This window comes from Candoia aspera, chromosome 1 (genome assembly GCF_035149785.1).
Source record: "Candoia aspera isolate rCanAsp1 chromosome 1, rCanAsp1.hap2, whole genome shotgun sequence".
In the NCBI taxonomy this organism is placed as follows: domain Eukaryota; kingdom Metazoa; phylum Chordata; class Lepidosauria; order Squamata; family Boidae; genus Candoia; species Candoia aspera.
In genome coordinates this window covers 148,490,119-148,513,224 of record NC_086153.1, presented here as the reverse complement: position 1 = coordinate 148,513,224, position 23,106 = coordinate 148,490,119, and the positions used below count along the sequence as shown (strand labels likewise).

General features: G+C 37.9%; 1 protein-coding gene across 5 annotated transcripts in view; it reads left to right on the top strand.

Moving 5' to 3' along the window:
* ATAD2B (ATPase family AAA domain containing 2B) overlaps positions 1 to 23,106 on the top strand; it is an 81,065-nt gene that overhangs the window by 41,376 nt on the left and 16,583 nt on the right. For 3 of the 5 annotated variants that reach the window (XM_063315174.1, XM_063315157.1, XM_063315166.1), the window contains exons 16-22: positions 2,358 to 2,669; positions 6,640 to 6,772; positions 10,366 to 10,552; positions 12,910 to 13,095; positions 14,669 to 14,804; positions 16,193 to 16,389; positions 20,022 to 20,181. In XM_063315174.1, coding sequence (XP_063171244.1) covers positions 2,358 to 2,669; positions 6,640 to 6,772; positions 10,366 to 10,552; positions 12,910 to 13,095; positions 14,669 to 14,804; positions 16,193 to 16,389; positions 20,022 to 20,181 — 1,311 coding nt within the window. The remainder of the gene's footprint in view (positions 1 to 2,357; positions 2,670 to 6,639; positions 6,773 to 10,365; positions 10,553 to 12,909; positions 13,096 to 14,668; positions 14,805 to 16,192; positions 16,390 to 20,021; positions 20,182 to 23,106) is intronic. The other 2 variants (XM_063315182.1, XM_063315190.1) reach the window with 1 other exon arrangement.

Here is a 23,106-nt window from a genome sequence, read left to right as displayed (position 1 = left end):
TAGGAGGCATGCCTTCTGACACTGCCCACTGGAACAGCATCCTCTCTGATCCAAACGGCCCTGACCCTCTTCTCTTTTACACAAGTCCTAAAGGCCTGATTGTTTGGCTGTCTTTTCCTTTTTATGGTTTTGATCGTTGTACTGATTTTTAAGCTCCTGATCTGTATGTCACCCATTCTGAATGGACAGCCTACAAAGATGGATGGATGGATACCCCTATTTTTCATCTGCTTTCACTCACTGTCAGAATTATCTTCTCAAAAAGATACCACTTATTCTGCAGATGATTTGCTTGCAATTTTAATTATATAACTTTTGTAGTTTTGTAAAGATACCTCAATTCATGCTTTTTTCTCAAACATTTGTAGCAATGCTTTACAGTACTAATGAAGTAGTACCCTCTTTTGCTGTTTCTGACAATTCGGCAGTTTATTGGGTCTGTTTTATAATGAATGTAGTAACCATGTTGCATATAAACTTTAATCCATAACGTTTCTAGGATGACATGGCTCATAACCAGGAGTAGGCAATCTGGTCCCTCCCAGAGGTTTTGAACTTTAACTTTTATCAAACTCCACTAGCTGACCAATGACAAAGAACTATGAGAGTGATAGTTCATCATTCTGGAGGGGGAAGGGACCTGGTTGCCTATTTCTGCTTTCCACTATAGCAATGAGGTGAGCGACTTCATTCTTTTTCCAGCTAAACTAGTGCATTTTGCCTAGTAATCTATAGCTCCAGCCATAAGTTTGAACACTGCATCATCTGGGTTTTCGTTAGAAGGGCCTCCTCATCCAGAATCAGCCTGTTTGAGCAGCCTGCAGGGGCAAAACATCCAGATACAGAATATTGCCAATGGATGATGAGATGAGCGAGAGAGATGACACTGGCTGACAGCCACAATTTTTTTGTGTAGAAAGTTTCAAAAGGGAGCTTTATTACATAGATAGCTTTTCCTACCACCCAGTACTGAAAAGTACTTCCATATCCACTAAGATATAAGTTGTCAGTGAGGAGGAATGGTAAAATAACACACTGCAGACATAAAAATAAATGATTACAGCCAAGTTTTACAAATTTTGTTTTAAGTGTTGCATAGTTCATTATACAAGCTTCTAATTTTTGTTGGAAGCTTGCACTTATTTTGTTGGGCAAAACAGTTTCTTGAGGAGTTGCCCTAAAAGGAGGAAACAAATCGGAATGCAATTTGTTCCAAAAGGAAGGTGGATAGTGCTTAATTTTAGATTGGATTTCCTGACAATTAAATTGTGAAAATGAGCCATAAGCTAATTATGTTCCGTTCTTAAAATTCCATGGAGAGCTAGCAACTGTGATTAACAAGGCAAAGAAATTAGGTGTAAGATTTATTATGGCATTTAGTGATAGCAAAAACTATGGAAGGACATGGATTTTGATATGGGAATTTTTCCCATTTATACTGGAGCATCCCTAGGTAAAATCCCAGTTTCTGGATCTTAAGTCAGTGGAAATAAAATTGAGTTAGGTTTCCAAACCACTTTATTTTGTTCAGACCTCTTTAGAAAAGGGAAAATAATCTTGCAAGGTACTCCAGGCCAAATTATAAAGAAATCTAAACATTTTGAGTCTTTGTGAAAGGTTTGCAGAATCACATTAATTGTAGCAGTTCAGAGAATGATCCATGAGACCTCGACTTTAGCAGTGAGGTTGGTCCTTGATCTTTGGAGAGGATGATCGTTAAATAGTTACCATGGAAGCACAGAGACAGAACTCACTACCTTGTTTAGTTACTGAGCTTTCAGTATATAAAATACAAATTATTCCCTGTGAACTCAAAGCAAGGATTCTTTTTTTATTAACTCAGTGGAGACTTTGTTGCCAAATACCTTCCTGAAATTGATTTCTGCACTTATATATACTTACATGCAATGATACGCGAAGTGACAAAATTCTCAAATCCCCTCCTGCCTGATCTTTTCTGGCATGGTCCTCAACTCCTGGAAGACATTTTGTTATGAAAGGAGAACCCATTTTGTCATGGTTACTGCTTTATTAGGTAGCTAGTTTGGATACAATCCTAGTGATGTTGTATGTATAGACTTCCTTTAAGGTTAATTGGGTGTGTATATTTCACCTTTTTCTTGCAGGTTCCTAGACTTTCTCTCATAGGTTTCTTTGCACTGATTCTTGATTATTCTTTGTTTAAAAGAAGATTTCAATGTTTATTTCCTAACACAGGGAAGAAGTTATACACACTGCTCAGTGCAATATGAATCTATTAGAGTACTGCTGCTTGCATTCGGCTTTGTGGGCGTGCTTGGCACAAAATATTGATACTGCTTAATAGAACCAATATATGTTTTATTTTCATGCCTTAGGATACTGTGGCGCTGACATAAAAGCACTTTGTACTGAAGCTGCCTTGATTGCCCTGCGACGGCGCTATCCTCAGATCTATGCGAGCAGTCAAAAATTACAGCTTGATGTTTCTTCAATAGTTCTCAGTGCACAAGACTTCTATCATGCAATGCAGAATATCGTGCCTGCTTCTCAACGTGCTGTAACATCATCAGGGCATGCTCTATCTCCCATCATAAGGCCATTGTTGGAAAGAACCTTCAGTGAAATTCTGGCTGTTTTACATAAAGTATTTCCTCATGCTGAATTCAGTCAGGGTGACAAAAGAGAAGGTATTTCTATGTTTTTAATCCATTTTATGGCAGTCCCATAGTTCTTGTACGAACTTAGTTGTTTTAAACGATGGAGTTCCAGAAGTAAATGGTAATACAGTATAAAATAAAAACAAGCTGATGGAAGAAAGAACTTTGTATCTTCCATAGTATGTCCCAGCTTTAGGACTTACCTGAAATAATTTAAGATAGTCCTTTGCTCTCTGAATGTAGAGGGGAAAATATTCAGAAACCATTACAAAAACAAAACGTTCAGAAGCTTGCCTTGAGCCCTGAGAAAAGAGAGTACAGGTAGTTCTCAGTTAACGACCACTTGTTCAGCGACCATTTGAAGTTATGACAGTGCCAAACAAGTAGTGGTTATGACCAGTCCTCGAAGTTCCGGCTGTCCCAGCACCCCCATGGTCATGTGATAGTGATCTGGGCACTTGGCAACTGGCTTGCACTTAAAATGGATGCAGCATCTTGCAGTCACATGATTGTGATTTGTGACCTTCCCTGCCAGCTTCCCACAAGCAAGGTTAATGGGGAAGCTGGCAGGGAAGGTCACATGTTGCTTGGGTAAGTCTCTCCCATCTGTGCATCCTCCCCAGCCACTCTTTGCTTGCGCCACACTGGCTACTCATGCAGCTTCTCCCACCTGGCAGAAGCCCCCCCAAGACCTGCTGTGATCGCACTGCACCTCCCCCACCACCCACACACCACCTCACTCCCTCTCCCACCCGGCAGCAGCCACTTGCCTGCATGCCAGCCTGCCTGCAAGCTGCAAAGGACTTGCAACTTCCTGCTGGCTTCCCCACTGACTTTGGTTGCTGGAACCGACAGAAAGTTGTGAGGAGGTGCTCACAGTCCTTGCTTAACGATGGTAATGGGGATTGCAGGGATTGCCGTCGCTAAGCGATGCGGTCACATGATGCTGTGCTTTACTAGTGCATCACTTAGCAATGGAAGTTCTGGTCCTAATTGCCTTTGTAACTTGAGGACTACCTGTACTAGGAAGAGATTCAGGCTTATGCCTGAATCCCTGGAGTATAAGAGGGAGGGAAGGGAAAACATAATCAGACTTGCAAGATTCAGCTCCTGTCAACCTAGCAGTTCGAAAACATGCAAATGTGAGTAGATTAATAGGTACCACTTCGGCGGGCAGGTAACGGCGTTCTGTTTAGTCATGCCGGCCACATGACCACGGAAGTGTCTACGGACAAACGCCGGCTCTTTGGCTTGAAACAGAGATGAGCACCGCCCCCTAGAGTCGGACACGACTGGACTTAATGTCAAGGGAAACCTTTACCTTTACCTTACAATAAAGCTTAATTGTAGTCGTCTTATGGATTCTGTTCCTGATATGGACAACCTCAAGGGCTGACACTGAATGAATGCTTCCACGAGCAGGAGAAGGCAGAAGCCATTTTTGCTGATTTATTCCTTATCGCTTCTCCCTCTCCCAAGTTGTTCTGGAAGATTCTCAGTCCTCCAGAGCAGATTTTCAGTGGCATAGGAGGCTGCCAGAAGCAGGCAGGGGGAAGAGGATTCTACCAAAAATTATAACTTCTATTTGTAAGCAGTACATAGTTTATAGCATCCAGGTTCACTACTTAGCATAAATGTTTTATACTACTATCTACTTCAGTAATGTTTTTCAAACAATTTTTGTTAGAAGTTATGCTTCTGACAAAAAGAGCCACTCTTCTGGGAGTGAGGAGAGCTGAGGCTAGGTGGCGCTGCTTCTCTGCAGTGGCTTCACTGTTGCTTTAGAATTGCAAGATCTCCCCTTGAAGATCAGACTTGGTCCCTGTTGCAGGTTCTTTTTTTGAATCACCAATAACCAGACTGAGCCAGACTCAACAGACACAAAACACTGGAAATTGATTGGGTTTTTGTAGTTCCCTTCAGTGGCTGGAGGGAGACTTTTATTTTACAAAAGGGAAGCTTACGAATAAGAGAGGAATATTGTAAATTATAAATGCCTTTGACTAGTGCAGAAATGAATCTTATTATCTATTATCTACAAGCTCTTTATCTACAGTATTTTCTTTAAAGTCCAATTTCACTATATTTTCATATCTTTCTATTCTATATCTCCAATTTATATTTATTTGTTTATAATATATTTGTTTATGGCTGACTTCTGTATTTGTCTTGTCTTAATCCCAGTATATGTCTATTGTCACCCTCTGTAGAGTTATACAGCTTTTTCTACAAAGCTCAATCTGTCTTTTATCTTTTTTAGTTTCTGTTTGCTATTAATGTTCTGTCAAAGTCTTTACTTTTTCCTCATCTTTTCTGCTTGTTTGTTTCTGGCTGGGCTTCTTGACTCTTCTCCTCTTCTTCCGAATCTTTCTTCCATCTGAAGGTAACAGCTTGAAGAACTTTTATCTTGCACCAGCTCTGAGAGAAGGAAATAAACACCTCTTTCTCCCCAGTTTTCTCAGCTGCTGCCTCCTTTCTTGTAGCCTCTTCTCATCTTTTAGTTTGCCTCTTTACTTTGATTCCTGAGCTTTGGCTCTATTTATTCAGCTTTTTCCTCATGAGGCTTGTGGCGGCAGAGCTTCCAGGCAGCCATCTTGTCCACCCTCCTCCTCCTGTCCAGCGCTGCCATTTGATTGGCAGCTGCAGTTTGATTGGCAGCTGCAGTTTGATTGGCAGCTGGGTCCTGACAATGGGGGAGGGCCAAGAAGGGAGCGGGAGGAAGGAATACAGATGCTTTTAATCTGCTCAGGCAGTCTGTCCTTCCACACTCCCTCCCTTCTGGCTTTTAGGAAACTATTAAAAAGTGAATTATTCCCTAGAGCATTTTCATGATTTGGCTGAGTTAATTTATTGTTCCATATTTCCTTCTCTTTTATTTATTGTCATATATGTTGGTATTTCATATAGATGTTCAAACTGTCACTTCATTGTAAGCCGCCAAGCTTACATGTTTCTTGACTTGATCAATGACCATTATTGATTTTCAGTGAATTCTGTGGTCAGTTTTCAACAGTTAGATGAATAAAGTGAGGTAACGGGCTATGAGTATCACTTCTGTGTAAGTGTGAATCTTACCTTTATTGGAAAATATGTATCAGTGGGGAGTGTATCATTTGAACCTTCCTCTACATTAACGTGATGCAGTGAAAAGTGTTGCAAACTCAAAGTTATGATTCCTTCTTGGCTCCCTAAATCACTGGATTATGTTTAGCCAGACAAATCTGGGTGGGCAAAAATATTAAATGTTATCTGTTCTCTGATAATTATTCTAAGCTATGACAAATAAGGCATTGAAATAAAACAATTCCTTGCATGAACTTGAGAGAAGTGCTAAATTTAGAAGAAATATTTTATTTATTTATTTATTTTATTTAATGTAGAATGAGTGTTCCGACGCAACTTGTGCTAGGTTTATTGCTCTCTTCAAAACACAGATGTACTCCAAGCTTATTTTGTTTAGCAGTGTTTAGGCTGGGCTAGACAATTTGGTATTCTCAGAAGTCCAAAAGGTGCCTTAACCTTCCCCTGCTGAAATCTTGTATAAGAATGCAGAAATTGTATGAAAGACCTTTAAAATCTCATGAGTTTGGGTTTTTGTTTGTTTGTTTTTTTGTGCTCAAAGTCAGAAAAGGTGGTTGAGACTATTCAGAACTTGTGTTCTGGTAATTTTTTGATGAAGACCATTAGAAGATTTGTTAAGTAATTGATACACGATACTTTTATTTCCTTTACTTTTCATCATTGTCTTTCTTTGTTAATTTCTCTAGCCTGAATCATAGCTACCAAAGAACTGTTGATAGCTAAGAACATAAATTCTGTCACATTCTTGAAAGAACATTAAGCAGATTAAATATTTGAATATGTTGGGTTTGACATTTTTAATTTTTCTGTGTGAGAGGATTGTATATATTGATCCGAGTCTTAGGAAATTGTTGTTTTTAAAATATTTTCAAGAGGATCAATATTATATATTAATAAAATCTTAATTTTGATTGAACAGATACACCAAATCTAATTTTGGATGATAGTGAAGATGAAAATGCTTCATCAATATTTGAAACAAGTTGCCAGCTGGGATCACCAAAGAAACAATTACCAGCTGCTGTTCATAAACCTTACCTTCATTATATAATGTAAGTTAATAACTCTGGTACTGTATTCATCAAGATTTAACTACCCTATCTCTGTGCAGTTCTAAATAATCGTATTATATATGACATTACCTTAATATAAAAGTTGAGATGTCTAACCATTTTTTCACATCACAGATCTTGACATTAGGCCTTTAAGAACCACATAGTACAAACAGTGATTCCTGATTGATAGTTAATGATTTCATGGAAAAGTATATTGTTAAATATCATAGTAATTCATTGCATGTATATTAGGAAGAGTTTATGCATGGTAGAGTAATACGGCCTCACATTTTGAAGTTAAATATTACTTTACAAATAACATTGCTGTGGTAAACCTTTAAGTGAAATTAACTAAACTAGACCTTGTGTTATTTGTTTGTTTGTTTGATTATATAGACTGCCCAATTCCATAATGACTCTGAGTGGTGTACAATATAAAACAATTTTGAAACAGTACAATATAAACAATACAAAAAACAAATGTCTGGAAAAATAACATGAATTCCTACATGAAGGTCTTAATAGACAATAACCAGCACCTTGAATTGCACCCAGAAGCCTGCTGATAACCAGTGCTATGCACAAAACAAAGGTGTTATATGGGCCTGTGCTGCTTCCTTCTGGACCAGTTACAGATTTTGGATGGTCTTCAAGGACAGTCCACGTAGAGTACATTATTATAATCCAAACACAAGCATGCAAGACTGGGCCTCCTGATTCAGACACAGGACAATTGATGCACTAGATGAATTTGCAGAAAGGCTTTCCTGGCCACTGCTGCCACCTGCCCCTAGAGTAGGAGCTGTGAATTCACCCTACCCCATTCCCCCCCTCCCCAATTGTGCACCAGTCCCAAAGGAGGGTGTGCAATCTTGTTCAGGACTGAAGATGGAATATCTCCAGACTCAGGTGGTTCAAACATCTACAGCCACTCAGTCTTGTCAGAGTTGAGCTTAAGCCTGTTCCTCCCCATGCAGACCCACACAGCTTCCAGACACTGGGACAAGACCTTGACAGCTTCACTTAATCAGCTGAGTATAAATATATACAACTGGGTGTCATCAGTGTACTGATAATACCTGACATTGACAGATGACCTCACTCAGCAGCCTCGTGTAGTTGTTAAACAGGAGGGGCAAGAGCATCAAGCCCTGAGGCACCCTGCATGTCAGGGGACTCTGGCTAGATCTCTCCTTCCTCCCAACACCCCCTAGAAAAAGAGGAGAATCACCAGAACACTATGCCTCCAATTCCTAATCCCTGTATGTGATCCAGAAGGATACCATGGTCAATGATATCAAAAGTCTCCGAGAGTTTGAGGAGAATCAGGACAACTGCGCTAATCCCATCGTGGCTCTGCCACAAGTCATCAGCCAACACTATCAGTGCCATCTCAGTGCTGTGTCCTGGTCTGAGACTTGACTGAAGGGGTCTAGATAATCTACAGTCTTCTAGGGCCCTCTGAACCACAGCCCAACCAACTTCACAAAAACCTTCCCCAAAAGTAGAAGATTGGAGGCTGGGTGAAAATTGTCTGGGATTGTCAGGTACAGTGGAAACTTCTTGAGGAAGGGCTGCATCCCTCAAGGCAAGTGTTACTAACCCCTTTCTCAATGGAACAGATACATCCGCATAGAGAGATCTGAACATCACCCCTTGAATGGCCTTTACCAGCCAAGAGGAGCATGAATCTAATAAACAGGTGGCTGGGTTAACAGACCTAAGAACCATTCCTCAGGAGTTATAGACTCAAAATTGTTCTAGGGAACCACAGATGATCCTGCTTCTGTCATCCTGAGAAGACTTGCCCAGTCAGAATCCAACTCTGACTGATTCAATCCAAGCAAATTCAAGTGACTTTATTTGCCAGATGCCTAGAAAGTTTCTCTCAGCAATCCTCCAGATGATCCTGTGGCCTGTCCCTCCCCAGCAAGGAACAAGTCACTTTAACAAGCACCGTTGGATAGCACTGAATGTAAAACTGATGTATCTTTAATACCAGAACTGATTGGAAGGAGCTTGTAATAGTTTTTCTAAACATGGCTTGTGTAGTTAGCTGTGAAAAGTAAAGCTGGTATCAAACTTTATGGCAAAAAAAAAGGACTGTTGGATAGCTATCTGCAGACGCTATAAGAGGCTGCACAACTTCTGTCAGGTGAAGGGCTTTGTGAGGCCAGTTGATTCCAAAAGCTGGGGGGAACATAAACCATAGTGGAGAGGCCCACTTTTCAAAGTGTTTATTTCCTATCCTTAATTCTTTCTACTTGTGCTTTTTACATAACATTTTAAAAGCTGCTTTTTCCCCATCAATAGGGGGCACTGTGGCACTGAGACTCTTTTTCAATGCCAATTCTCTGGCTAATGAGAAAAATACTGCAGAGGTTTTCTTGGGAACAGATGGAAGCAATTGTCTTCTTCCCTTCCAGTGAAAAATAGATTACTATTTTCTATCAATAGATGGAACATGGCCCTGGTCCAAGCTTCTTTTCAGAATATAAACCAACAAACAAAAACAGTGCTGCAGTTTCTTGGGAATCAATGGAAGCAGTTTGGGGGTGGAGGGCACCCCAACCTGTGTAGAAGGTTCCATGGAGGCCAAGGACTGAATTTTCTTATTTTGAAAAGCATAATGTATATGTTTTTATTCAGAATAGTTTTATTGCAAACATGATAAAATCAACAAAGTATAGGGAGGATAGTGATATTTTGTAACTGTTTAAAAAAATCAGTAGTACTTGAAGTCTTTGATTATCACTGTTCCTCTAGTAAATATAAATATATAAATATATAAATATCAGCTATAATAAAGTTTAATTTGAGTTTCAATTCTGTAGAAACTTCATGATGTTTCAAGGAAATGTTCTAGGGAAATTCTTCTAGGGGTAGAACATGATTGTAAATTTCATGAGGAAGAAAGCAAGTGAAATGGAGATAACCAGAGTATTTTCCAAAGCACCCACAAGAACTTTGCAAGAGACATGGCTGCTTTAATGATTCAGAGAGATGTAATTTTTTTGTGTTCTGTTGAGTGTTGTGAAACTCCTCTTTTAATGCTTAACACAGCCCTATAACATAAGCAAAAAGAATGTTCAAAGTAACTTTCTGCCTAAAGTTTTACAGCAGAAAATATGTAGGTTATTTAAATTGCTGTGTATGTGTGTTAGAACTGAATTAGTTTGTTTTTGTTCATTATGATAATTACAGTTTGTCATTGCTTATATGAATTTCCAGTTTAAATCAGAATAAGGTATCGAATAAAATTGTATAAAATAATTCAGGATTATTCCTCAGTAGTTGTTACTGTTACTGTAATATTGGCCTGGGGCAGGAAGTGTATAGCACAGCTGGAACAAGTCTTTTATGTGACATTAGTCATTTTGCTTATTGCTTGTAAAGCACAGTTCACATTAACCTCTTTGTGTGTAAATTGTAAACACAATGCTTTGACTCCTTATGAAAGAGTCATGGTTAGACAATGTTGAAAATGTATACTATGGAATATTCAGGCTATTCACACCCTATTAATGAAGTAAAAATATAGAAGTTATGGTGAGTGCATTGTAGATCTGAACAAAATATTTTTGTTGCAGGTCAGCTTACCACCAGCCCACCTCTTACAGGCCAAGATTACTACTTTCTGGAGAAAGGGATTCAGGTCAGACTTCACACCTTGCTCCAGCTTTATTACATTCTCTTGAAAAAATTGCTGTACACAGATTAGATCTGCCAGCACTTTATTCGGTCAGTGCCAAAACACCTGAAGAATCATGTGCACAGGTTAGTTTGCATTTATATCGTTTTTGATTCATATAGTACCTATTGAATTTTCCACATGTACTGAGGCCTTCATTAAAATATAAATACCGAGTAGCTCAGCATTTTGCAGATATATAGTGTTGATAGAAATACTTAAGGGGCCTTCTGTGATAGATTGCTTGTATAAAAGCATAAAGTTAAAAAGGGGGGGAGGTATTTGATCCCTTTGGCAAGGCTGACCATGCCCTTACATGGCCTGCATGGGAGAAAGTACAGATAGAAATATTTCCTAGTTACCAGCTGCTGGGAGAAAGATTTTTCTGATGAATTTATAAAGCTTACTTGCTGTCAGGTAGGTAAATCTCCAAGCCTGTCCTCCGTGTATTTCTGACTGATAAATTGAAGGGTGATAAAATGAGACTGAGATTATATACAAGATTGTTTTGGAGCTGATTTTCATTTGAGGAATATTCCTGCTGGAGAAAAAGGTTGGAGATGACTTTTGCTAGCTTTTTTTTCCTCTGTAGTCTTGGATGGTATCTGTAAGGATGCTTCAGAGAGGCTCCCAGGCCTTTCAAGGCTGCTGGGTAAAGGAAAAATTGTAGAGGTTGCTATCCTTGTCCTTTCCTTTGTTTGTATAAGCCGACCTCCACTGAGTGCAAGCCTTTGGAGTTATTTTATTCTTGGTTTATTATATGAATCTTGAGTTGAACAGGAACATGTAGTGAGAGTAAGAGACATCATAAGACCAGATAAGGAAGGTACCAGCAAGAGTTCTTTACAGGACAAACTGTATTTAAACTGTGACTGTATTGTTGGCTGTTTAAGTATCAGAGTTGTGTACAGGAGACTTTGGATGATACAGAAAGAGATGGGCATAATTTAGTTAAGAGCAAACCTTCTTGGCTGATTATTTTTACTCGGATTTGGCAGTCAGACAACTTTTTATGCTTATACTGTTTTTGGGTGGTACAGGGTACACAGCGTGCAGTCATAGAAGAAAAGCAGCTACAGATTATATATGGAAAAGAGCGAGTGGAGGAAAGGAATCTGATTAAATTAGATTAAGACTCTAATCCTTACAGAATGAACTACTTGCTGACCTTTGTGAAGCTTGAATTAAGCAAATATGCTTAAGATATGCTATTAATATATCTTGGCTGAGCAGGATAACAATGGCTGCAGCAGACATTTCAGAAATCATTTTTTTTACAGATTTAGCAAAATTATTCAACCACCAAATATGTTTCAGAACAGCACAGAAAATCAGTTCAGAGGTGTTCTCATATTTTAAAATACGTTTTACTCTCTTTTGGACCTCGGTTTATGCCCAAGCCAGGTATTTAGAGGAGTGAATGTTTCTTTCATTTTTATTGTATCGTACTTCACTATGCTTCATTTTATTTCATATCCCACCCCAATTCTAAGAGACTTGGGGCAGAAAATAATAGGGGAAGCACAATATAAGGAAGAAAAAAAATCCATAAATAAAAATTAAAATTCCAGAAACAAAATGCCAAAAATGATTAAGACCCCAAAACACATTCAAACAGAGTTGAATTTTACTTATTTGTGAGAAGAAATTAGGGTTGGATCCACACCTCCCGGGGAAGAGTCTTCCAAGGAAGGGGGGCCACCACTGAGAAGATCTGTCATCTGGTCCACACTCTATTTACCTTATGGGGAGGCGAGACTCTCAGGCAAATAATAGGAGAGAATGCATTGTGGCGTTTGTTGAAATGGAGGAACAAGGACAGTACGGGAGGAAGTAATAGTTTATGCTTTGCTAACTCCGTAAGTGAAAATTTAGGATTTGTATGTTATAAATAGTTTTTCAATAAACAATTATGTTTCAAAAATAATAGCAATTTTAAATAGCAATTTTAATTTTTATGTCTTCAGAAGCACATTATGTTTAAAGTTCATATGTAAAGCCATTGTTTATTGTGCAAGACTGAGATTTTACTATAGCGAATTTGTTTAACAGTTTAATGGAACAGCTGGGGGAAGTTCTATTACAGTGAAATATTTGATAAAGCTGAATTTGCAGAATGTATGTAATTTATTTCAATTTACGTACTTTAAGTAATTACATAATTTACATAAATAGTCTAGATTGGTTCACCAAGCAATGTTCTTTTTCACTGTTTGGAAGTGAAATCTAAAGTCTGCTGAATGGGGGCCTGTAAAATCAAAGTTTTACTATAAATTATCCTTGGAACAATAAATACACTTTCTGTGAAAATTGCTCATATTCACGTGAAAAGAGGGTTATCCTACTAAAAACATCCGTTTGAAATGTTCCATAACTTTATTTCTGCCTGCAGTTCTAAGTATTGGTTAAATATTTTGTTAATGTCAGTATCCTTCTCAACTAGATATTTCGTGAAGCAAGAAGAACCCTACCAAGTATAGTTTACATGCCTCATATTGGTGATTGGTGGGAAGCTGTCAGTGAAACTGTGAGAGCAACTTTTCTAACTTTGCTGCAAGATATACCATCATTCTCGCCAATATTTCTACTCTCTACCTCTGAAACAATGTATAGTGAATTGCCTGAAGAGGTGAGCATGGGGTGATTTCTTGGGAAATGAACAACCACCGCTTAGGTAATAGTGAACCAAATCTGAAGCATCCTCATTTGTTGATGCAAGACCTTGTCAGTTTTTCTAAATGGGAGGGAAACCTCCACTCCAGTATACAAGCATCTTTTTATATCTGAGGGAATTTAATAATTCTGTTGTTATATATTAAAAATGAAAGTTGAAGTTTGATAATATGCATTATTAGACAGAGGCTTTTTAAAAAACTTGAATTATCAGAGGCTGGCATTTTTGTCTTTTGGCGGGGGTGCCTACAAGTCAGTGCTGACTGCAGTTTTCTTGGTGAGATTTCAGAAGTGGTTTGCCATGGCCTCCTTCCTAGGGCTGAGAGGGTATGACTGGCCCAAGGTCACCCAGCTGGCTTTGTGCCCAAGGCAGGACTACAACTCCTGGTCTCCCAGTTTCTAGCCTGGTGCCTTAACCGCTACACCAAACTGGCTCTCCACATTTTTATCTAGATGATGATAATTATATTTACAAATGGTCTAAAATGGGAGAAATGTCTGCTCTATTACACTCATTCTGAAATAGCTGGCTTTCCATTAATTGAAAAACATTATGAACGATTGTTTTTCTTCTATATTACCTTGCTTTGTGCATAAGTATCATCAATCAATGTAGTATAATTAATAATAAGTTATTATTAGCCAAGTTGGCCTATCTAATTTTGCTATACCATATGCAGGTAGGAAAGTTTGAATGGTCATTTTGACCATTCACAGAGTAGTGGAGAAAGGACAGGGGGGAGGGCATTGTCTTTTTAATTTTTAAAAAAATGTTATTTGTTTTAAGATTTACAAAGAAAAAGAAAAAGCAGAAAAATAATAAGAAGAACAATTATAAAACATGTTATCATGAAAAGCCAACTCAGTTTTAAATATAGCTTTAATGGACCACAAGGAGTAATATTAGTCTTTCCATTATACTGATAACCAGTTCATAAGCAGAGAGTAAACACACGTCATAAGTCTGCAGTTTGCGGGGGAGGGGAGAGAAAATATTCTGTGGTTATTTAGATTTGCCTAAAGTGTTCTTTGGCTACCAGCCTCTTAAATATTCACCCATTATTGTACCTATATTCAAGTGGTACATGGTTCCAGCATTCTGCTGTTCATTTTCAATGTTTTGTGGGACTCACTGTTCTGGGCAAGAGATGTTAAAATCAACTTATTTTGAGAAAGTAATTTGAGTCCAGATATTACTTTTCCCAGTATGAACACCATGGAAAAGTCCTTTCACAGCATTTAATCAGGAGTAGTGTGGGATTACAATTTTCATTCTCTTGACCACTGGTGTTACTGATGTGGACCACTGAGAATTGTAGTCCATCATTTATAGAGGGCATCAGGTATACTCACTGGGACTTGAAATATTCCTGGCAACATAGATAATGAATTGGCAGGACATTTTAATGGTCTGCATATGGAATGGTGATCTTCCTCATTGCTGAACCATCTAAATGTAATGGTGCCATTGATTATGAAATAGCCAGAATATGTTTTCAATACTTCTAATTCCCTCTGTTTTCATGTAGGTGAAGTGTATCTTTAAAATTCAATATGAAGAGGTTTTTTATATTCAAAGACCTAGCAAAGAAGACAGGCGCAAATTTTTCCAAGAGCTGGTTCTCAATCAGGCATCAATGCCTCCTCCAAGGAGAAAACACACAGGTAAATGAATGATTTAGAAAGTCCGGAATGTATGCCTTTTCCATGTGAAAACCATACTGTTTTATACTTAAACATAACTTTCAAGATTCATTCATTCATTCATTCAGCATATGGCACACATTTCCAGGGAGTCTACAGTGTTTACACGTGGTAGATGTTCTGGAGCTGACAGTTGCTAGTTCTTTGTCACACTGGTGCACCACAAAAGGGAGAACTAGCTTTGCACCAGCTGGCCTGCAGCGTTCTTTAGGGAAGTCGGCTCATCCTGGCTTTTCTCCACCGGTCCTCCACCGCTCATGTCCAGGCAGATTCAGCCTGGATCAATAACTTGAATTGACTATTGACTACATGGGATTTATGTCCAAATGTAATTTTCTAATTCCCCAGTTTAGCTTCAAGGTGGAATCAGAGGGCAGGGGAGAATGACAAAGTTCAAGTCCCAGATCTATTCACAAACAGCAGCTAATACACATTGCAGACTTGAGCATAAGAAATTAAGTGTCAAAGATTGCAGGTCATGTCAAATTATTGGATTGTTAACAACTTCAGAATAATATTTCCAAGCTGGATGAATGCGGGTGCAGAGAAAATAGTTAACATGAGGCACTATAAATGAGTGTGGAATGTTGCCCATTTGGGCAAAATTCTTACTGTATTGTATTGTGATCGAACTTTAACTGGCAATGACTAACCAAGAAAAATGAACTGCATGAACGTTTCATGTAATTGCTCTGAAAGGGGGAAAATTCAATAGTGAAGAAAATCAAATGGACAGTGGCCTTTACCATTTTTTCCTATGGAGGTATCTAGTGTGCCACTTAAAAAGCCAGGTGCAATCATTGGCCTGAAAAAGTTGTGTGCCTCCTGTTCCCTTTAAAAATGCTTGAGGGGAATTTCTAATCTCACGGCATATAGCTCCTAAGCCTGGTCCTGACTCCTTTTGGAATTGAGTCATGAATGTGTCTGCTATATAAATCTACAGCAGCCTGGGGAAACTCTGCTCCTCCAGTTGTTGAATTTCTGATTCCAAATAGCCCCAATCAGCACTGTGAGGGGTGAAGGAATGCTGGAAACTTGCGGAACATCTGAAGGAGCACAGATTCTCCACCTCTGTTCTAAAGAAACAAGTAAAAACACTCTGCATAATTTGCCTGGTATGCATTAATATAAACAGCATGAAATGTCTGCTATCATGCCTTTTGTCAACACCTCTTTCATTGAACAGGTACAATTGCTTACTGTAAAGCTGTACAGTTCAATGGTTCTTCCTTGATGTGCAAAACTGAGATGAGGAGCATAGTGTTCTTGGGTTTTATGGATATGATATTTTGTGTGTGGAAGTTATAAATCAAAAAGCCTACTTTGCCTGACTTCCAGTTCTGTTTTAGCTCTTTCTGATATGGAGGTGCTTCCTCTTGCATTGCCACCTCCTACCCGCCAGCTATCAGAGGCAGAAAAGCAGCGAATGGAAGACCAGGAAGAAAACACACTGAGAGAGCTGCGGTTGTTTCTCAGGGATGTTACCAAGAGGCTGGCTACAGACAAGCGCTTTAACATCTTCAGCAAACCGGTGGATATTGAAGAGGTCTTGTTTCAGTAATGTGCAAACAATGAAGTTGACCTACTAGCAATTAATCCAAAAGCTACCGTTTGGTTATTTTCATAGACAATATCTATATCTAACCTGTTTTGCATATTTTCAGGGATGGTGGCATAATATTAACATTTGAAGCCACAGCTATCTTGCCATAGTCATCTGGCTAACATAGCCTAGAACTCTGTGTTGTTCAGGCTGCATCTTCCATAATGTAGCAATAATTTTAATTGGTCACAGAAATAGATGCTTGAAGAAACAACATTGAGCTATTGGAAGTGTTGGAAGAAATTTGGTGAATTATATTGCCTAATCCAGAAAATTCTACAAATTGGACATTAATCTCTCCTTTTACCTTTTTCTAGCTGAAAAGAGAATTGAAAAGTTAAAGGCTCTAACTGCATTATTTGATCTTACTATTACTGTAATTATCGTATAACAAGTGAACAAAAGGATTGAATTGGCTAGTCATGTTTGAGCCACTTTTAAATTTTCTGGGCTTTGTGCAGAAAAAGAAAAAAAATCGTTATGAGGCAAAGCTGCTATATCTGTCATCTCTATACATAGGATGTCACATTTAGATTATGTTTATAAATGATTGTGACATCTGTACTCTTTTTGGTCAACTTCAAGGCTCAATTTTGCACAAATAATTCAAGAAATAAAAAGTGTGATATGCTTAGGAAAAAAATGTAATTTCCATTATGCTATCATGTATGGGGTTTGATTATTCAAGAAAAGGGCTACTTGATCAGGGCTGCAACAATCCAGATCACCACTAAATGGCAGCAAAGAGATACAGAAAACTCAAAGGGAATTTTGCAGCCCAGGTCTCCTAATCACATTTAAGGGGTATCTTTTAAATGATTTAAATCAGCCTTTCTCATCCTAACATTCTCAGGTGTGTTCAGTTATAATTTATTATTCCTATCAGCATGGGAATAACGTCCTACATGTGAGGGTGCTGACTGACAAAGGCTGATCGAAAGAAATTGCACTTTCCAAGTGCATAGCTGGGCTGGTTCTTAATTTCTGAGAAACATCAGAACTTGACCCACCTTGGAGCCTAACTTGTATTTGAAGACCAAGTCCCCAATCTATGAACACAGATATCAGTGAGATAAATGAATTATTTCCACTTGCACAAAGCACTGTGTTTTAAAATATTACTTGATATCTCCTAAGTCAGTGCCATAGATTCAGGGTAGGTTCCCATGTTGAGATTCTGGCTCAAATCAAGCACTGGTTGTTGTGTTAGCAGTTAGATGCTTTTCTTTTTATGTGATGATATTCCTTTTATCATCCTATCTATGATGGGAGCTGTTTCCCGTCAAATGCTTCTTAAGGTCACTTGAGTGCTCTTACGAGGCATCCTTGTCTAAAGTTACAAAAATTCACTAATTTGCTTGAAGCAGAATATGATAGTTGCAATGGGGAGAATATCTGTGGTGAAACCAAGATGAGCAAGAAGCAGGATTACCAAAAAAAAAAAAAAGAGAGAGAGAGAGATCTGTACTAAAAAGCAGACTTATAGGTTGAAAAAAAATGATTGGTAGAGTTTGTTAAAGAGTTCTTTTTTAAAAAGAAGTATTCCAGAATTCCACAGCTATATTTTCCAGCTCTCTACTTACAAATGTATATCTGCAAATGTATGTCTGTTAGTTCGGTGGGTGAGATTAGAGTGCCTCACTCTAGTGTGCCCTGGTTAAAAGATGTGTTAGATTTTGTTTTTGAACCCATCTGGTTCTTGAGAAGTATTCAGAAGGAATCAAGGAGTTTTGATGCTTTGGAAGTGGGATTGCTGGGCCATTCTGCCCTTCTCTCCAGTGGGTGAAGACAGAATTTCATTCATACAGTGCACTGAGCATCAGAGGTATTTTTAAGCATTCAGCCTTCTTGCTTGAATGGTTTCAAAATCTCAGCCTGATGTCATGAAAAGAAGTGGTATTTTAAACAACAGTGTGTGTCTAAAGGGATAAATTATTTTGATTAGTAATCATAAAGGGGTTGATAACAGATGTGGAGTAGTTTCCTGAATCATAATGGGAATGAACCATTAAGGTTTTCCATTGTACACTGCTGTGTGTGCTAAGTCTGATTGGAATTCAGGAATTGAACTCTCCCCACAACCCGAGTTTGATCCCAGCGGAAGCTGGATTCTTGGGTAGCCGGCTCAGGTCGACTCATCCTTCCATCCTTCCGAGGTCGGTAAAATGAGGACCCAGCTTGCTGGGGAAGGTGATGACTGGGGAAGGCAATCGCAAACCACCCCGATATAGTTTGCCAAGAAAACATTGTGAAAGCAGTGTCCCCCCAAAGGGTCAGACATAACTTGGTGCTTGCACAGGGGACCTTTCACCCCTTCACCATCAATATTGTATAACCAAGAGAAAAAAATTAAACAGCTTAACATAATAAATTTTTCTCTATTTTAAAATCCATTCCTGGAATGTTACTGTCGCTTGCAAGAATTGGGTTTTTTGTTGGGGAGGGGGCAAGATCATTTAAAGTGACAATGACACAGTTTAAGATTAACTATTCCAAATTTGTCTTCCCAACACATTTAATTTTTATTTTCTTCTTCAAAACAATGGATAAGATTTGGCCCAGATTTGTTAATATTTAACTTTCTTTTGACAAGACTGAATAAATGAATTGGGTTCAAGAAGGCATTTTTCCCCAAGTCAGATTTCTTGTATTGTTTGTTTTATAGCTTGGCATTTTTGCTTGAGTTTCTTGCATGTCATGTCTAGATTCTACATCCTTTTAATTCTTCTGCACACTATAATTTTAATTATGAATATTCTTTTTTGTAATTCCTGTGCCGCCTCACATATAAGATCTGCATAGTCCCATAAAAAATAGTTGGTTTTTCTAGAGCTTTTAGAATATGAGGAATTATTTCTTTTCCTTTTCTTGACTAATATTTTTAGAGTTATTTAAGTTATGTATTGGATTAATGCTTTGGACATCTTGGCTCTAAGCAGGCATTATATTTCAGGAATGTTTATACTGATTAGGAACTAGAACTGAGCAACAGTGTTTGATGTTTGTGCAGAGATCCACAAAGGTTGACCTAATTCTCCTATTCCCAAATGGGAGTATATAGTAACGTGGATTGGTCTATGTAACTATGATGGCCAATATGCAAAAGCCTGGCAGGATTAGTATGAAAGGAATTCCACTTTTTCTCCCAATTCTCCCTTGCCCCATAATATGTAAAGTCTATTTTAGGCTCTTCTTTCAATGGTTCTCCTTCTGTTTTCAACTGGTAATATAAGAAGGTCTTCTAAATACCGTGGAAATGTATGTGAGTGGGTTTCTTAATATTTGAAGTCTTTTATTCATATGATATATTTAAAATAACCTGTTTAAAATTACTTTTTTATACAAAGCAAGTTGGCTTTGCTACAGGCAAATATTTAAAGTTTGCTGAAAAGTCAGAGTAATAATGAATCTCAGAGTGAACACAGCAGTATAATGTACTGATTATACCAATGCTAGTTTTAGCCTTGATGGATCAAGTGTTTTGAGTTAAATATTTTGAAAATGTAAATATATTGCTGAATATGAGAGTTATGATAAATCTGTGTCGACTGATTTTGCATGTTTTTTGACTACAGGTTTCAGATTATCTTGAAGTGATCAAAGAGCCAATGGATCTGTCTACAATAATAAGTAAAATTGATAAACACAACTATTTAAGTGCAAAGGACTTTCTAATAGACATAGATCTGATCTGCAGCAATGCTTTGGAATATAATCCTGATAAAGATCCTGGTGGTAAGAAAATATTTTTTCATCTTTTGCTTAAAAATGAAAGCATATTTAACTGTTAAGCAATAGCAGTTTAAACATCTATGGAAATGGCTTCCCATTAATACAAATGGTTTGAAAGTTAGCTTTGCCAGAAGTCTCTACTTTAGGATTATTTACTAAAGTATATCAGCAGCAGCAGCAGCAGCAGCATTCAGAGTTTAACTGCCTGTGATTTAAAGAACCATATGTAACAGGTTGGACTTGTTTCTCACAGCATCTCTATTTGTCCAATTGCTCCAAGAGATAATGGGATTTCAAAACATGATATGACATGGAGGTCTTCTGTTCAAAGACCTAGTAAGAACAGTATTATTTTAGCAGTGAGAGTCAATCTATTTATACATATTTCATTTGTTACATGTATTATTTAAGGCTGAGATTTTGTAGGTTTATACTGAAACATGTCCCAGTGAAATAACTGACACTGTTTTCAAGTAAATAAATTTTGGGGATCGAACAAGTTTCTTTTGGTGTGCCAAACAGGTTGGCAGAGTTTGAAGAAATTCATGCAAGTCATTAATTAATTCATGTGAATGCATAGTTATTGAGTTTATTGCTCAAGGTATGCAAATTGTTATTCAGGTGTTTGAGGAACCAGAATGCTTCTTTTGGCAATAAGGCCTCAAATAACAATATTTTATTACTGGAGAACATTGTTCAGATGTGGTTGTGAAATCACTTGAGGAAAAAGGGTGTCTTTTATTCCAATCCAATTTTATTGTGTTTTAACAAAAATTTCTGAAGCTATATATTATTTTGATGTATAATGAAACTTGGAAATTTATCCTGTCAATCAGGATAAATTACAATTACATTTATATATTGTTGGTCAAAGAAGAGAACAGAAAAAGGCCTCCAAAAAATTCATGGGCACATAAATGCCCAGAATCACCAGAGACAGGCACTCTAGTGGCCTCTGTGTTAAGCATTCTCCTTTTGTCCAGATCCCTTTGACTTTCCTATCCTATTGAGAAGAATTCTGGTTGTTTAATGGCTTTAAGGGGAAGGGAAAGCCAGTGCTATAATGCAGGGCATTATTCAGCTTGTCCAGAAGCTTTCTGTGTTAGTAAATGCTGACCATGTCCCTGAGTGACCCTGTGCATTTTGAAAATACGCACACATTGCAAACCGCACATAATAACCTGTATGGGAAGTCCTTTTCTGTTTACTGAAAGGTGTTAAATTCAGTGAAAAGGGAAGAGTCTGATCATTCAAAGTGCTGTCTTCATGGTGGTGCAAATAATCTCCAGATCAGATCTTCAGGGAACCCAAGTCCTGCAGGGTGAAAGAGGAAAGGGTCAAAATTGTATCTCCTCTTCTGCCTATGGCAGTACTCTGCAAATAGAGCTCTGCTCAAGGGATCTCCGGATCCTAGTCTTCACATTTTCAGAAATGAATCAGAATTCTAACAAGATCCTTCCCCCCAAAAAAGGGAAATGAGAAGACTTTTCCCCTCCATCCCACAATTTTTTGGCAGAATCAGCAGCATTCCCCCACCACTACGACTTTCAGTAGTGTGAATACACCGACAGACCATTCCTTGTATAGTATTCAAAACTCCCCTCTACCCCACTGAGCTTTTAGTTTTGAATAAGAAGAAAATATATTGGTAATTTTATCCATTTACTCCAGATATTATAACCATTTTAAAGAGGGGCTTGGTTACGTAATAGACACTGTGTTCAAATTATGTACCTGTCAAATCTACCAAAATGATGTAAACCCAACTATATTTTAACTAACATTACTGCCTAAATTATAGAACAGTAATATTAAAATCCTGCTATTTTTTAAGTAAATGATATTATTTCCAAATTGTGAATTGGACACAATAAGAGAATAGATTTTTATTAATAGCTGTAGGGGGAAAGAAAATGAGAACTAATAAACTATGTATTTATACAAACAAGTGCACAGATATAGATGCATATGTGTATATATGCACACCTTGAAAAAAGTGGGAGAGTACTAGAGTACAGAAGTCACTATGAAGATTAATCCCACACAATGCATTTGGAATGTATATATTCTGTAAGCAGTTTTTGTGGCCTGCAAGTGTTTCAGAAAACTCATTTATGCAGTTTCAGATAGCAAGTGTAAAAAATCTGTCCAGTTGCTGGATAGACTATCCAGGTCAGGGTACAAGTTGTGCGGGCCTGTTTCAGAAGATTGAACCCACCAAGCAAAATTATCCTTAAGTAATTAAGAAGTTTTTAACAGATTAAAATATTAGCTCTGTTCATCGGTTTGCATAATAAATATTACCTGAAAGGAAGTTGACCTTCCATCTCTAAGGAAAAGTAGTTAAGAAAAAATAGACAAAAATTCTGTGCAATGTTCAACTTCGTTTTTTCAAAGCAGAGCTGCAAAAACCCAGCAGAAACCAATCTTGGAGATCGCCTGCTCAATAAATATATGTGTAGAACACATACATGCATATTTAAAGCAATACTTTAAAGCAGGACAAAAAATACTAATTAAAATTAATTGGTACCTGTTTATTAAATTAATTGATTCTATCTGCATATGCCATTTGGTTTTCCTCACAAAAGTGTCTCGCACATAGAAACACACTATCAACAAATACACCCACAACATCCTTTCAGAGGAAATAGACAAATAGAAGAAAGGAAGGCTAGGGATGGGGTGAGTGGAATGGGTAGATGCCATGGGAAGGGGAAAAAAGAGAAAGAGGAGGGAGAAGACAGACATAAGGGGAGAGGAAGACATGATATAACAGGCAAAGAGTAACAAGATTAAGTTCACCAGACCTGCCATCAGTCCCAAGCAGCAACTGATCTTCAGGCTAATCTTCAGAGGCATCCCTCATTTTTAGCTTTGGGTTTGCAGTCAGTGACATGTCTTGCTCATCTTTTGTTTTCAACAGCT